The following is a 16,214-nucleotide window of genomic DNA, read 5'->3' as shown; positions in this document are numbered from 1 at the left end:
CACTGAAAGTTGCCTGACATTCATTATAAATTAGGGGCCTGATCCAGCAAATACTTAAATGCCAAGAGTAAGTATGCTGAGAAGAGCAGAAATGTTTGCAGGACGGGACTCTCTATTTGTCCAGCAAGACTTGTGCAAACATTGCCAATATAAATAGGTGAGTGGGAAGAAGTACTATGTACACTACAGCAGAGCATCCCCCTGCGGAGGAAGAGGTCTTGTCCCCCATGGTCCACAGCATTATTGCTGAGTCTGGCCTGAAGTATTTGTAGTATGTCTACGGGGAATCAGTTTGTTGGTGGAATGGTGCATACACCTTTCATAGAGCTAAGACATCAATTTTTCTTCTAGCAATTAAAATAAGATAAAACAAAAATTAAATAAAATAGAATAAAGTGAGACACCAGTAGCAAGCAGTGGCCCCGTGGGACAGTGGGCCAGGATGAAAAGCACGTGAGAGGGATGAGTTCTGCAGGGAGTAGCAAGCATCTCCCAACACATCTTTTGAATTGAGTTGCCTCTGTTCCTACCACCCCACAGCCATGGGCAAGGCACAACCACTCATACCATAATTATTATGGTAATTTTCATTTGTGCTCCCCCGGGTTCATTCGCACGGGACCCGTTAGAATGCAGCTTATTGTTTATTGATTATGAAGGCCATTATATGGGCTGCAGTAAATATTGGATATTGTTTAATCAATAGGCTTTCTCTGTGAGCCAGTGTGCGGCTCATGCTTGCTTGCTAATGAAATCAGTATTAAACAAATAATTCAAAGCAACATTCTTCCCAATGAGTAATTTTTATTATCAAAGTTATGGAAACATGCTACAGTCATTATACCGTGTCTCTTATCAGCAAAGTCAAATGAGCCTATTACCTTTGTCTCAGTGTATTTTTCCAGTCCTGTTAAGGAATCTAAGTGTGTTCCCTTATATGTAATTAAAAATATATATAGTATGGGCTAATATTTACTCTTCAGATTATGTAAATACCTCTTTGGAAGATGTTTCACAGGAGCTTTTTCAGGGGCTGTGAGCTTTTTTTCTCTATTTTTCTTTTTTTAAAAACTGTTTAATTTGCATTTCTTTGAAATATGTTGGTTAATGCAATGCTTATCTAAATACTTATTGTCCCTCTAACAGTTAACCTTTGGACTATGTTTCAAGCTGCTCAAAAACTGGGAGGATATGAAACAGTAAGTGTTTAAGTAACTTAAATGAAATAATTGTGCAATCTAACTTTTCCCTGTTAGAAAAAAAATGTAAAAGCAAACAATCATTTGCTGCATTTTAGGCTAGCTGTACACATTGTGGGTTTATTGGACCGTTTTTGGAAACAGTCCCAATTAGTTCCAGGTTTGGCAAAATTGTAAACTTGTCGTAAAAACTACAAGTGGAAAACATATGTAACTCTTCCCTGTCAAGGAAATTAGTTGGGTCTGTAATTTTTTCCCATGTTGAGAAAGGGCTATTATTGTACAACAAGCCAAGATTGCATAAAAGAAATTTCACTTGGCAACATCCCTGACATCTGTTCATGTCTAATATGGGAAATGTATTAAAGGCTTTCAAAAGTAATCAGCATTGTCCATTAAGGAATAGTATGCTGCAGTATCTTCTCTTATTCCAAGTGTAAAAGACCTTTATTAGACAAGGGTCAGTACCACATAAACAGGAAGTTATCAAAGTAATTCAGAAAAGTCTCTGACACTTTTTATCAGCTAACCATATCTGACAAGAGCAGTTTATTTTTAGCTCACAGGAAAATTTGATGGCCATGGATTTTACAGCGTGTATTTTGAACCAATAAAATATTAGAGCAACAAACTTAGATTAAAATCTTGAAATGAGAAGAAAGAGCTGCATTAATATGGCACATCGAGATGACATCTGTAATAAAAACCAATTGACATAGGAAGATGTCGTCATTGGAAATATTTTCTTTGCACACAATGATCAGATTAAGTTGTTCAGTTCCTGCCGCAGTTGGATGAAAGAAATTATTTTTGCTTTGTTTACGAAGTAATCTGGGACATATCTGTGCTGTAGAGAAATGACAAGAAGAAATGCACTACCAAGAAACTGAAAGTCGTTTGAACCCAAATATAAAACTCACTGTTTTCCTTCCATGCAATGAAGGATATTGTTCTGTAAATCAGCAGCCCGGGTTGTTTAGCATGGGTGTGGCTGAGATTTTGTGAAACATGAAATCTAACATTCTCAACAAAAATATGTGCTTGATTTGGCTTTTATTGTTCCTGTATCTTTCATTAATCAGCACATACCATGCTTATGTACAGGGGTGTGCGTAGGCGTGCTCATGGGTGTATATGAATGAATAGCTACCATAGATAGATCGTTAAAGCAATTATGAGCCAACAGTAATTGCCATGAGTTGTAAAGTGCAATGAAAATGAGGGCTAAAATCTTGAACTTGATCCAGAGCACAAGGGAAGGCGGGAAGGGAGATTGAAAGGAAAGTGGTGTGTTGAGAGTGCTCAGGGAGGCGGGTGATTTTCACAGCAATGTTTCAGACCTGCTTGGAGGGACCAAGGACAGAAGCTGGGCTGCCAAAGTGGTGGCCTGTTGGAGAGAGCTGAGTTTTAGTGTCAGAGGGAGAGGGATGGTTTAGAGATGCTGGAGAAGGTGAACCTCTGTGCCTGGGGCAGAGCAGGAGTTAGGACGGTGAGTTTGTGAACACGATGCCAGAGGGCCAGGTCTACCAGTGGTAGCAGAAACATGAGAGGTTTGGAGGGGAAGATCACACATGTGAGAATGTCATCCAGAGTAGCATCAGTCCACCCTCATCTCAAAGCTCCTGCCCTTTTCTCAGTAACAGATGTTCTCTGTTGTTTAGGGTCATTTGTCACCTTTGATAAAAATGTACCAGTGGTGCTTATTCTTCATAGAGAAGGAACGAAGCAATTGCTTGCTGGTCAGTAAGCGGCCAGGCAAGCATAGCTCACGCCCTCTGACATACATGGCAGCCCAGCTTTGGTTTGAGAGTGACTCTGGCTGAAGTGATGGACCTGGTCCTGTTTTTATGATGTGGTTGGTGTCTGTGCTCTCTGCAGAAGAGCTGAAGTCGGGAGGGCTGTTGTGATGCAATTTAAGTTGTACATGGAGCATGAGGTTTCCTGACCTCATTCTCTTCTGTTAACAATCTCATCCTCAGTATGGATCTCCCTTTGCTTTACATTCCCTGAATGTTAAACCAATAGCTGTTGCAATACTTTGACCTGTGCACACCCTGGTTTTTATTATTTTATGGCCAGTTGATATTCATTGAGTTTGCCAAGCTGCATTTGTTTGTATATATTTTATCACGGCGAGCATTGCTTAGGGGCTTATGCGTTTGATTCGTGTTTCATATTTCAGCAAGGCAGTGAAAGCATGACTGGGGTGACATGAACCTCAGTATGAATTCCACAATCTTAGGCAGGTCTGCTCAGATGTAGAAATTTTGAGTGAGTGCTGTCATTCAGTAACAACCAGAATCCACCACTCACGCACAGTGCCAATATCTGTGGATGATGATGAGTCATGTGTAGAGCAAAGGCTTTCTTGAACCTACCCTGATTAATACATATTTATCTATATGGACCCTTCCATCTGACTTGAGTGAGTCATTTGTCCATTATAAGGGCTTCGTCATCTTTAGCTTGTTTTAAAATTTCACAGGTTTCTGGTTTGTGCACTGAGATAGAAATGGTTCTTTTCTCTTGGAAGTATTGTAGAGAAAAGAATATTTAAAAGTAGGTATTTGGCCTCAGCATATGACAGCCATTTTATGAACAGGAAACAACTAAAAGATTGGTTAAAATCACATGTATGGACTTAGGTTGGTCAGGTGACTAGTTTTTTACTACTGAGTGTAGAAACTTTCCCAGTTAAAGCAGTTGCAAACTTCACATCCTTCTGTTTGGCAGAACAATACGAGTCAGCCCATTTTCAGTTTCATCCCCTGCCCTGTCCCTTGTCTGTCCATGGACAAGTTCGATGGAGCTTTAAAAGCATCTTTGATATATTTGTGATGAAGCAGAGGTTATGTACAATGTTCTCCAGCTTCTGCCCAGATTCACAGAACAGTGCAAGACCTCTGAATCCAGTCCTGTCAGTTAACGATCTAAAAGTGAAGGAAAACAGCCAGGGACTGGAGGATCGGATTGGAGGTACAGAGAACAACTTTCTTAGCCAGCTGTCTGACTTTCCTTTATTGTCATGTATCAGGGGCTGGAATGGTTCCAGTGACACTTGTCAGAGAGTATTACCTGTACATACAGTATATACATATGGGATATCTAGTAGTGTCAAGTCATGATTGTGTGTCATGTCATATTTAAGGGCTCTCCAGTTAGAGTATTTGTGAGGGTCATTTCTCATCTGTCCATTATCTGTTTGACTACTAATTCTTAGTTAGTTGTCATCTATGACTGTGCAATACCACACTCCCATGTACTTCTTGTTGGACATAATACAGGCTTAATAAAAATAGCAACCTGTACAAATTGGTTTTAGTCCTTAACAGACGAAGTTGTCTCTTTGGAATTGGTGGGATCATATTTCTCTTAAACACAGATACATGAAATGAGCATCTTTGTTACTAATAATAGGATAGTGCATTGGAAAACACTCACTATAGCAGCTCTTCACAGTATGAATGATATACAAATGTCCCCAAATCCCTGGATGAAATGCAAAACCATGTCACATTCTAGGGGGCTCAGCTGCAGTGGCATTTAACAGCCATTGCCTGGAATTTTCCCAGTCACCTTAAGTCAAGTGAGTTAAATGTTCAGAGGTTCATAGATGGGAAAATTCCAGGACTTACCTAAAGAGTTGTCCTTGGCAAGTCATGAAGTGGCATTTTTCCTTTTGAGCCAACACAAAAGGAGTGCCTTGGCATGTTTGCAGAAGGCTGTGGTGCTGAATGGACTCTACCTGGAGATGTCTTAGAAAGATAAAGGGTAAAAAGAAAATTAGGTGGAGCTTAACCTTCAGTGTGTAGCAGCTTAACTTTTGCTGAAGGTCAGTGCAATCCAGTTTAGCTTCTGCCTCCTGGAAGCAACAATAAAGTGCTTTAGTTTTTAAAAATTAATGATTGACACATACAGCAGTCCTGCATCTGGGCAGGCTCAAAGAAACTGATATATCAGTGGAATGCAAAGCTACCTGGGTTTGTATCATACAGTGCTAATACCTAGAGCAGTGTTTTGAAGAGTATTGTGAACATCACATGCCATGACCAGAAAATTCCCCATTAGATTTGCAGCAGGAAATAAGCAAGAAGCCTTTTCATGAGGAAAGAAGCTGGGAACTGGGATTGCAGTGCAGAAGACCTTAAGGTTCCTCAGAGCAGAAGACACCATTAAAAGCATGTGTATAAACAGCCCTCTACTTTAATAGATAAGCTCATCGCTTTTATTTGGTTGTTTTTGAGTACCAGTCACTGCCTAATACTGTGCTTATAGGAACAAGATCAGATCTGCTCTCACGTCCCTGGGCAGACCAGTCTCTTGCTTAACTCCAAATTCTGCTGATTGGGAAGGATGTCATGGAGGTTTTCAAAGCTGCTGGCTTCCAGTGGGTCCAGCTCTAGAATTGTGAAGCTGTGGGTTGGAGCAAATTTGTGGGAGGGGTCTGCAAAGCAGAAGACTACTTTAAAGTCAGCATTGGAATGGGAAGCTGGCCTGTGCGACTGCCTGGCAATGAGACTGGCCTGTGCAACTGGCTTGATTAATGGGTGAGCCTGGAGCATCCTGCACTTTTAGAAATGTGGCAGGCACTGGGAGGGATGTATATACTGGTAGGAGTAGGGAAAAACAAATTGGAGAAGTAAAGCAGCAAAGGTGCTTTGGCTTCGGTATGTTTTCTACTGGAGCGGGTCAACTTACGTCAGGCAACTGAAAATGAATTAATCGAAAGTGTGAAATGAAAGTGCTCAGGACATTTGTTAAAGCTTTTCCAAGTTCTAAGTTGTCTTAGACCACTATAGCTCCACGCCCTTAAAAAAATGCAACACTTTGCTCCTCTTTGTTTATGGGAAATTTTCATACCATTTGTTATCTGCCTTTCTGTTCCTCCTGTGCCCCAGTCATGGACATGTTACTCACTGGGAGCACGTATGAGCTGCTTCAGTGTTAAAACCACTGTGTAAAAGCAGCCAAGGCAGGCATTTTTCATAGGAACAGCAACCATAAGCAAAGCATTGCCAAGCACTGCCCTTCTCTGGCTCCTCAAGAAGTTCATAGTCACTGAGATGGCTGGGAGGGACTTGTATGTGAGAAGAAAGCAGTCCTCGACTTGATACGGCCAGCACGAGTATCCAGCTTGAGCAGTGCTGCCCTGCATGACAGTTGTGAAGTTTCCACAGTGCAGCATTTTGTTCAGATTGTTTAAGGATGAAATTTATCACTTACTTTAGCCCTTTGAAGTTTGTTAAGCATAAAACCTAAACTTCCCAGAGCAGTGGAAAACTCAACCCCAGGCTTTGTTAGAATACCAATCGTTTCAGGGAATGACAAATTTAAACGTAGCTCTGTACGTGGGAGGGCGTGTCTCTGCTAACTGCCAAGGAGTTCTGGTCCGTTGCAGAGGCAGAATTGGATAAAGCTGGGCAAACATTTGTATAAATACTATTATTTTAAACAGCCTAGAGGAGAGAGAGACCAAAAATTATTTCAAAGGGATTCCCATTTCCCCTCAAAGACAGTTGTGTTTACTGATGTTCCAGCCTGCATATTGACACTTGAGTCAGCTCATAGTTAATGAGGCTTGGGCTCTAAAGGTAACCATTTTCCTTTTAAAAATGGAGACCATGCTTCTTAGTCACATTGGGATGTTTAAAAAGGGGACTTGCAGTAGTCGTCTTGCTGACTAATCCTTTGCTTTCATTTATAGCTTCTGCACACCATCACTGTTTTAGCCAAAGCATCAGGTCCTGGCCCACCGCCTTGCAAGCCAGCCATGCTGTGCTTGCCAGAGAGCCAGAGCACAGCCCCCAGCTTGGCTTTGTGCATCTTTGTTCCCACAGTCTGTGAGGCTGCCAGATACTTGATTTAATATAAAGCCATTTGCAGCACTCCTCAGGGGGTCTGTGATTTTAGGGAGCTACCAGAAGGCAAGGGCCGTCCAGCCTTTGCCTGTCCCAAGGACTGGTGGAATAGGTGTGGAAGGCAAGACCAGAGGTAGTTTGCCATCCAGGCATTCCTCCACAGTGGGTTACTTGGTCCAACTCTTTTTTGACCTTTCAGGTTGCAGAAAGCGCATCCATCCATATTCTCAGGAGGTAATGTTCTTTATGGCTCATTAGGACTCCAGTTTTTCAACACCTTTAGTAATAAGAATAGGTAGAAGCGTGGGTAGCCTGGGGAAGAGGCAGCATAAGAACTTAAAATAGACTTAAAATAAACCTTTCTTCAGATGAGTGTTTGATTTTTATTTTAAAAATTCGTTTGTGCAGAATTTGTCCTTGAATTGCAGTCTCTATCCTGTGCCTGCGGCCTTTGGGTTGGTTGGTTACAGAAGACAGAAAATAAAATTAGTGAATGTAGCCAGTCCATTTTGCTTTAAATTCGTTTTGAACTAAGATACCTTTTTTTTTTTCAAGTATCTGTAGGTGCAAACTGTGTACAGGTACTAAAAGTGAGTTGGAGGTGCTAATGTTTTCTAAGGAGAACTGTACAAACAATAAACTTGAAGAAATTGTAACATTATCAAATTATAAGTCTCCAGCCACGCTTTTGCCTTCAGAGAAAAATGTCTACAAAGGAAGGATTTTCCTTTCATATTGAGCGAAAAGGAACACCTCTTACCCTGTAATGTTTAATGATGGTAGCTATCTCTGTTTAGATTAAAATCACAGGTCTCAGATTGCAAGTTGTAATATTTGTTTTCTTCTGATTGTTGCCTTTAGCTCCTCAGTAAACACCATTGACTGCTCTGTGGGTAACTCCGAAGAAGCCTCCGGGGCTGAATATATTAAAATCCGTAGCATTCCACAGAAAATGACAAAATTCTCCCCAAATTGCCCCTACAATTTTCCACTGGCCTTCTTTATGAGCTGCAGGCAAAAAAGGGTGATCTGTTGTGCTTGTCCTATTCCTGTTTTTCTTCCTGTTTTATATATAGTGGAATATATAAAATAATGAAGTGGTATTCAGAAACAATTCTTTTGCCAGGTCTTCCATCTGTTATTCCGTATAATCCTAATTTCTGTTCAAAAAAACAGAACCATGGTATGTAACTCAATATGTTACAAGATGTTTATTTTCATCAGCATGGTCCAATAAAGTACATAGCTCAAATATTAACATTGGAGTATGTTAAGATTTCATTAGTATTTGATCTATATATTTTACTGACATAAATGGATAAAAATAAACAGCTTGTAACATATAGAGTTACGGACTATGCTTTTGTGGATTTACAGAATTCTGTGGTGGATTTGGGTTTTGCAGCAGATTTATTTTCCCTAATTCAGTTAAAATAACTATGTAATCATTATTTGTGCTGAGTATGGTTTGAGCTTCATTTTCATAATTCACCATGGGATTTGTCTGCATAACTTCTGATGGTTAATGACCCCATATTGATTGAGATTCTCTTTTGTGAGGCGTTATTGCTTGTGACTTGTTAATGAATCAGTCAGATCACTCCATTTTAGAGAGAAAGAAAATAGACATAGTGTTAACTTACAAAAAAAAAAAAAAAGACACCCAAAGCTCTGTGCACTCTATATATTCTGTAGGGGCTTTTATAGTTCTTGTAGTACATGCTGTTCTGAAAGTGTCACACATGCATTTGTTGTTGTGAACTCAAACGCTGTAGAATCTGTAAAGATGCAAGATTAAATTTTCCATTGCCATTTTTACAGATAACAGCCCGTCGACAATGGAAACATATTTATGATGAATTAGGTGGTAACCCTGGAAGCACAAGTGCTGCTACATGTACTCGCAGACATTATGAAAGGTAAGATAACAAATCTGAAATGCTTGTTTAATAATGAAAAAATTAATTTGGAGAGCCTTCAAAGCGTTTTATAAAGAATTAGAGAGAGAGAAAGGCTTCTTAAAGATATAGTAAATATTCCCACAACAGTTTAGTCAGATAATCCATTGTAATTTAAACCAGCGTGTATGTCTCCAGTGACTAAATAAATAAAACAAGCATCTGATTTTCCTTTGGTACATATCTTAGTTTTTACAACAGCTTTCTGGTTAAAGGAGCTGAAAAATTGAGTCAAACATACTCAAGGAAAATAAGAAACAACAGCTAATTGATACAAACACTTGTCTTCTGTCATTTTTTAGGAATACCAATTAAGCAAATTGTCGTTGTGATCAAAATAATGGGGTGGCCCACAATGCAGGGTGCTGTTAATGTTGTAGGTCATGCAGAGCGTTGCATTCCTCTTCTTCATTGCATTCCTTCCCTCCTCCCTGCCTGCGAGCTGCTGCCAAACACTCTTTCTCTGCAGCCATTGTTGCTGGTCAGAACTGTTGATTTCTTATTCTTCCCATGTAGATAATAACTTCCAGGGCTTGCAGAGCCAGCATGTGTTGAATAAAATACTGGAGCTGGAATGTTGTTTTGGTTTGGTATGGCTTTTAGAAACAACTCTTTTTTTTTTTTTCCCCTTTTTTTTCTTTTCTTAGACAAGGAAATGTTAATAAAAGCTCTGCAATTTCAGGCTCAGATGACGAAAGTCCAATTTCTTGCTCCTGGGCATAAACAACTTGCTTTGCTGGGGTCGGGAAGAGATTGTACTTGCCTGTGCACAAGGAAGCACAGCAGAGCTGTGCTTAGTGGGCAGTGTTTCACCTTCTTCTGGTGCCTTACATGTTGGCCACTGCAGGGGAGACGCTACCCTCCTCATGGAGGGGGAGGTTGATCGCCCTTATTTACAGGAGACGTCTCCAACACAGGGACTTGGGTGCACAACGAAGCTGTATGTAATACCTCTATAAAAGTTAGAGTTGGAAGCTTTCTGGAGATCAAGCCAAGCAGCAGAGCAAATTAAGTGAGTCGCTGTGCCCGTCAGATGGGGCTTTTCCTTGCCTTTGTTTTGCATACAAATGTTATAGATTGTTGTAATTGTTTCATCAGATTGTGGGTATTCAGCTCTTCCCCTCCATCATTACAGCCCTTAGAGGCTCAGGGCTTCCTCTTGCACCCAAGCCAGCTGATGAGTTTCAAACTGGCAGTGTGGGTCTTCCCTCACCAGATGTGCTTTGTAGGATGTTGTTTATTTGACAGAGGAGACCCAGGCATGCATGAGAGTTAGGTCTCTACGGGTTTAAATTGCACAGGGAGCAAGCCTTGCTAGGCTCTGTGTTGAAATCCTGGAGTCACCGAGAGAGCGTGTCTTTTGTAGTTGTGGAAAAATAAATGAGCCATTCAAAAATACTCCGTGAACTCCTGTCTCTCTCTCCTGCTTTCATGCTAGTGGTTTATTTTTTTACATGCAAAACCCTTGAATTGCAGTCTTCTGATGCAGAGAGACCCATCTGTGTGTCTTACTCAGCAGTTACTCAGGGGTATGCTACAAAGTGCCACAAAGCCCATTGTGTTCACTAGAAAACCTGAACAGACTCATGATGCCTTCGAGATTCAGAGGCTTTTCCAGGCTACCCAAAGCAGTTCTGCTTGCCTTGAGCCAGGAAGGAGGAGTTTTTTAGTTTATGCTTAGGACGGGTCTTAGCACGCTGAAGGGCTCATATCTGAGTTCTTGGATGCCAGAGTCCCTTGTGTGGTTCTTGGTTAGGTCTGATACAAAGCAGAACCTATATTCCAGGTCTCTGTGGCAAGCTGTCAAAAGATGGCACCTGAGAAAAAAATCTTCTAGTATTTTTAGGTTAGCCCTAAGCTTACCTAAAATACGCTTTACCAAATCTGGGCTGAAAAACCAAAACACATGTACAAAAACCCTCAGTGCCTGGTCCAGTCTCTGGATTTCTAGTGTTAGACACTTTTTTTCCACCGCAGGAAAGCCGTATTAAGCCTCAGACTTGGAAAAAAGTAAATGAAATTGTCATGGTTTGTTTCAGCCGGTAATTCTAACTACAGCACCTGTAAATGTAATGCTCATTTATAGCCAAAGTGCTCAGATGACATTTAATCTAAAACTAGAACTGCAGTGCAGGAATACACATTCATGATTCAGGACACACATACATTTTCTAACTTGAAGGTGAGCTGTAAAGCTAAACTGGAAATTGAATTAATCTGGGAAGTAAATGCTGAATAAACCTCATGATTTTTCCTTTCTGAATCCCTCTGGCCTTTCCTTTCTTACTGGAGGCGGAACACGCAGTTCCCCGACTTCACTGATCCTGCTGCTGTTTGACTTAGCCTTGCCATTCATGTCTACAACTAGATCTCAAGGGCATCCGTGTTGTTAACTAGCTTTCTTCCAAGATGACAGAAGCTACTAGCTGTTTGCACCGGCTTTAACGTATCAAGGCTGCTTAGGTGGCAGCGACCTTTCAGTGACATCCTTAGGATGCTGAGGAGTGGAATGTCACGTATGTCCCATTCAGGTACTGCATCCCACCTTCCTGCCGTCTGCAAGGTGGAGTTTCACACACTCCTTCAAAGGGCAAAAAGAAAAAGAAAAAGGAGAAATAAGAACTAACAAAAAAACAAGAATTGGAGAGGGCAGAATTTCCTCTCTGTCTAGCAAATTCCATGAAGAAATGTTGCATTTCTCAGAAGGTGCTTATAACCTCTAAAAAGCCAGCATGTTGCTGCAGAGCCATGGTACCAACGATGGCAAAAGCTGAAGCAAAGCCAGATTTAAAGACCGTAGGGAATGCTTTGCTTCCTGCTCCATGCCCCCCTGTTCGGGGCAGGGGTCACGGTGGTTGCTGCCGCTGCACTATAGGGAGGAAGAGTGCTTCAGTTGGTGTGGTGCTTGCTTTGTCTCCCTAGTAAAAGGGAAAGAAAGATTTTGTGTGCATTATCAACTGATTCATTTTTCATGTAGTACGGTTTGTGTTTCCAGTAACTGGTTTCATTTTAAAACAAGGCGAGGATGCCAGTGTTTCAGTAAGTGTTATTTGTATATTAGTTAGACAACTTTTGTTTTATTAATGAGTATAATAATGAAAGTGCAGGTTGCTGAGTAGAAGCAATGGGTGTTTTTATTTAAAGCATAGCAGGCATCATATAATGCCAATGAATGCGTTATTGTCACTGTAGGCATGGCTGGTCTGAACCTGCCTCTGATTGGATTATTCCAGATAGGCCCAAGCACTTCATAAAAATGTCTTTGTCAGCCTAGTTTTCCTTCCAAACCTATTCATCTCTGTCAGTTTTTAATATTAGTACCAGGCTCTTGGCTATAGTCCATTAGTACTGTACTTAATTGCACATGTTACAGATGATTACCAATAGAAAAAGCATAAATGTTTTCCCATCGTGGGGCTGTTGCTCTGTGCATGACTCGGACTGTACAGGGCTTATGAGTTGTTGTTTTGGTCGTTACTTTCTTCATTTGTGCTCCTCTAATGCATTTACCTTGCATGATCACAGAAAGCTAGAGGCGTGCTGGTTGGTATTAGCTGATTCAGTCTGAACCTTTCCTGTGAAACTCCTAACAGCCCTTGTCAGTATGCTACATCTCTCTCTTATCAAGAAACCCTCAGAAACGGCTACTTTTCTGCGAAGCACTCTCCTGCATGCTGCCTTCCCCTAATAATGCTGATGTGGTTTTCACATGCAGGGTTTGAGGTTTATTTCGCTTTTACACAAAACACATGATCGGCAGCTTCAATTTTCCAGCATGAATGATAGGCTGTGTTTCTGCAGTGCTAGTGACGTTGTTGTTAGGGATTTTTCATAAATACTACGCCATCATGACTCCCTCATAAAACAAACCAAACCCAAACGAAAAACCCCAGCCCGCTGTTTTGCAAGGTATATAATGTTCCCAGTAAAATGCATTGAACAAAACAAAAATACAAGCAATTGCCTGTTGGGGCCTTTTTCTGCCTCCAAGTCTGGCTGTGATTCATCTTGGTTTCCTCCAAAGCAAGCCTTGTGCACAAGCTGCGCACAAACACGCACGGGCTGGGGAATTGTAATGTGCAACAGCATGTGGTAACACTCCTCAACTGCTTTGGTGGACAGACATGTCTGTGTTCAAAGGTGTTGTGGCAGGCGACTGGACAGTCCCATAGAGCAGTAGCCTCCCCTGGCCTCTTCAGGTGCTGCGGGGAGCCTGGTGCCCTTGGGGTCCCCAGCAGGGAGGGACCCAGAGCCTCCCATGGGCCGTGCCCTGCTCTTCAGTGGTGTAGCTTGTACCCTGACCCTCATGAGTAACTAGCACCCTGAAAACCAGACTGTCCTGGTTAACCCCTGCATGGAGGGGGATTAGGCTTCATGCTCACATCAAATTCAGGCAACTGAGCGGGAGAGTGCTGCAGAGCCACAGCCACCTGGGACTTGATGAGGAGCGAATAGGCAAGATGGGTGTGCTTGGGACATGGACCCATGGAGGGTTTTATTCGGGCTGTGAGCGTGGCCCCTGTGCACCTGCAGAGGACCCTGCACATCTGTCCCTTCCCAGGGGACTATACCCCAGGAGATGCAGGGTTTTGTACAGTTCAGAGCGCATTTTGCCATTTTTCTGTCTAAATTTTTCACATAAATATTGCATATTATCAGTAACACAAGGCAGGTCAAAGTAAGTCCCTTACATGGTTTCCCTTTAACAGCCATGAAGTCTCTCTACCCTAAGGATATTGTGCAGTAATTCAATATGCAAGAGAGCCCCACGTTCCATGCAAATGCCGTTGGGTTTTGTTAAAGCGTTTGGATAACTTTGGTAAGGTGTAAGCATTTCAGTAGAGTTTTTTAGAAAATAGCAGCCAATCTTTTAGAGTTAACAAAAAATAGGAGGCTAGTATAGCATCTACATGAAAATGCTTATGGTTATCTTTTAATTCACATTGTAATTAATAGAAGGTTTTGATTTACGCTAAGTGTGAAAACATCCTGAGGCAAAAATTAATCAAGTGTTATGTCATGCTGTAAACTACAGCTAGCTCTTTGTTTGACCCAAAAAAACTTGCCAAGCAGCAGTTTTTTCTTGTCGTACTAACTTGGTTGTTTTATTTTTGTCTTCACCCCACTTTCCTGTCCCCCTCCCACTTCAGCTGGTCCCAGACTCACAGAAAACTCCGCAAGTTGCAAATTGTCTCAATAGTTTTCCATCAAGCACAAATTTAAGTCTGAAGATAGATGAGGTGTCTCAGTTCTCTCTTTTCCTGGGTTTTTGGTTTGGTGTGTTGTTTTTTTTTTTCCTTTTTGATAAATAACAAGAGGTTTCTACTTATGATTTTCTGCCCTCGGGGCTTTATCATTAAGATTAAATAACTGTACTCTCAAGCATACCACTGAACAAACATCTTTTCAATTATGTGAGTAACAGATGCTTTAACAAAGGAACTATTGAAAATTCAGAAAGCTTCCCCCCTCCCCAAAATTTAAAAAGTATCAGATGACAGAGGAATGTAATTGTTTACCATTAAAACAGATCCTTAGCTGTCCATTCAAAACATCTGAGAGCACACAGTTTTTTCAAAACTTCTGGGTTTTCAGCCTCAGAGACGTACTGGCCGGCACTGGAATCAGCGGGAGTCCTTGGGTGCAGGAGCGCTGGTTAGTCGGGGACTGCCTTCCAGTGCCTGGAAACAGATGATCTCTCTCCTCGCGGGGAATTGTTTTCCCAGCCACATCCTTCTTTTCTCCCAGGAGTTTGTCCCAGTGGAGTTGGGGAATGCCGTGTGCTACCCAGTGCTCCCGGTTGGGTTGTCGCCCAAGCAGAGGGGAACTTCAAAGTCATGCCCGCCATACGCAAGTGTCAAGGCTTACGTCGAGGCTGTGCAGCGTGCCCAGCACTCTTGGGCTTCTGGCACTCCTAGCAGCTGAGCTGGGTGCTCGTGGTTGGTCAACAGTAGGTAAAATGTCTCTCGCCTGATGACCCCATTTCTTGGTATCTAGGAGTAGGGACAGACTCTACACACAGGGACAAGCCCCTTTTCCTTGCTAGGAGCTGAGTTGCCCCAGGAGAGTGCTGTGCAATGGGAGATGTGCCACTCTCCTTTGCAGGAGCAGCAGCAGGGATGGAGAGTAAGATCTTTCACTTCAGATTCCCAAGGTCCGCTGGGAATCTCCACCTTGTACTTTACTGCAGCACTTTGCTGGAGAGTATGGGATGGAGATGGAGATGTAAGATGGAGAGTAAGATCTTTCACTTCAGATTCCCAAGGTCCGCTGGGAATCTCCACCTTGTACTTTACTGCAGCACTTTGCTAACAGGGCAGGGATTGCCCCAACTTTGTTCAACTTTGTGCAATGGAGATGTGGCTTCCAGTTCCCAGGCAGGGTCAGCAGGATTTTGGAGTCCCTCCAGCAGACCTGCACCCCACGGGCAATGCAAAATGGCATCTGTAAGCTTATCTTGAGCATAGAGGCTGAGCATTGCGGAGCTATATGGACCAACAGGCAAAAGGCATGACAGCCTTTAGATGCAGAAATGCTGACTGCAGCCAAAACAGAGGCTTGTAGCAATTGTGGTAGAGTGACATGGGGAAGCTTCTCTGTCCCTGTCACCCATCCTTTGAATCTTTCCTGTCCAGTAGATCTGCACCGAAGGCAAAGACTGGGGTTGTTCATCTCCCCCTGCTGAGTCATAGGATCTAGAGCGCCTGAGCCTCCTTTGCCTGGCTGTGCAGCTAAATCAACAGCTGTGTTTGTAATGTCACTAATTTCCAGTTTACTTAAAACAAAGTGTCTTTGAATTCTCTTAGAGCCACGCAGTTCCCACCTTTAAGCAGTGAGCCATTCTCATTACCCACCAGCACTCCCAGTGGGCTGTGAGGAAAGTTGTTGATGAAATAATGAAAGAGCCATTTCTTTAAGGAAAGGAAATTCTTTGGGAAGAAAATTGAACTCAAACATATTTTGTCTTTGCTGATAAAATACACACCAGTTTTGTACTTCAGACAAATGCAAATAATCCTATTGCTATTGTGTTCTGCACAAAAGCACGCGAGGCTTGCTTTCGTAACCCCTGAATTGTACGATGTGGTCCGGGGAGGTCAGGCTTGAGGAACGCACTGCTGGATTTCCTCAATGTATTTTGTTTTTCTATTTCAGAAAGCAGGCTGGGACCTTAGAGTTTGGGTTATTCCTCTCCCCTC

General features: G+C 42.1%; 1 protein-coding gene across 6 annotated transcripts in view; it reads left to right on the top strand.

The window, feature by feature from the left end:
* Positions 1-16,214, top strand: part of ARID5B (AT-rich interaction domain 5B) — a 121,284-nt gene that overhangs the window by 92,726 nt on the left and 12,344 nt on the right. For 4 of the 6 annotated variants that reach the window (XM_075109822.1, XM_075109825.1, XM_075109820.1 and 1 more), the window contains 2 exons: positions 1,147-1,199; positions 8,879-8,976. In XM_075109822.1, coding sequence (XP_074965923.1) covers positions 1,147-1,199; positions 8,879-8,976 — 151 coding nt within the window. The remainder of the gene's footprint in view (positions 1-1,146; positions 1,200-8,878; positions 8,977-16,214) is intronic. The other 2 variants (XM_075109824.1, XM_075109823.1) reach the window with 1 other exon arrangement.

The sequence above is a fragment of the Phalacrocorax aristotelis genome, chromosome 14 (genome assembly GCF_949628215.1).
Source record: "Phalacrocorax aristotelis chromosome 14, bGulAri2.1, whole genome shotgun sequence".
NCBI lineage: Eukaryota > Metazoa > Chordata > Aves > Suliformes > Phalacrocoracidae > Phalacrocorax > Phalacrocorax aristotelis.
The sequence above is the reverse complement of the archived record's forward strand: the minus strand, read 5'-3'. Positions and strand labels throughout refer to the sequence as shown.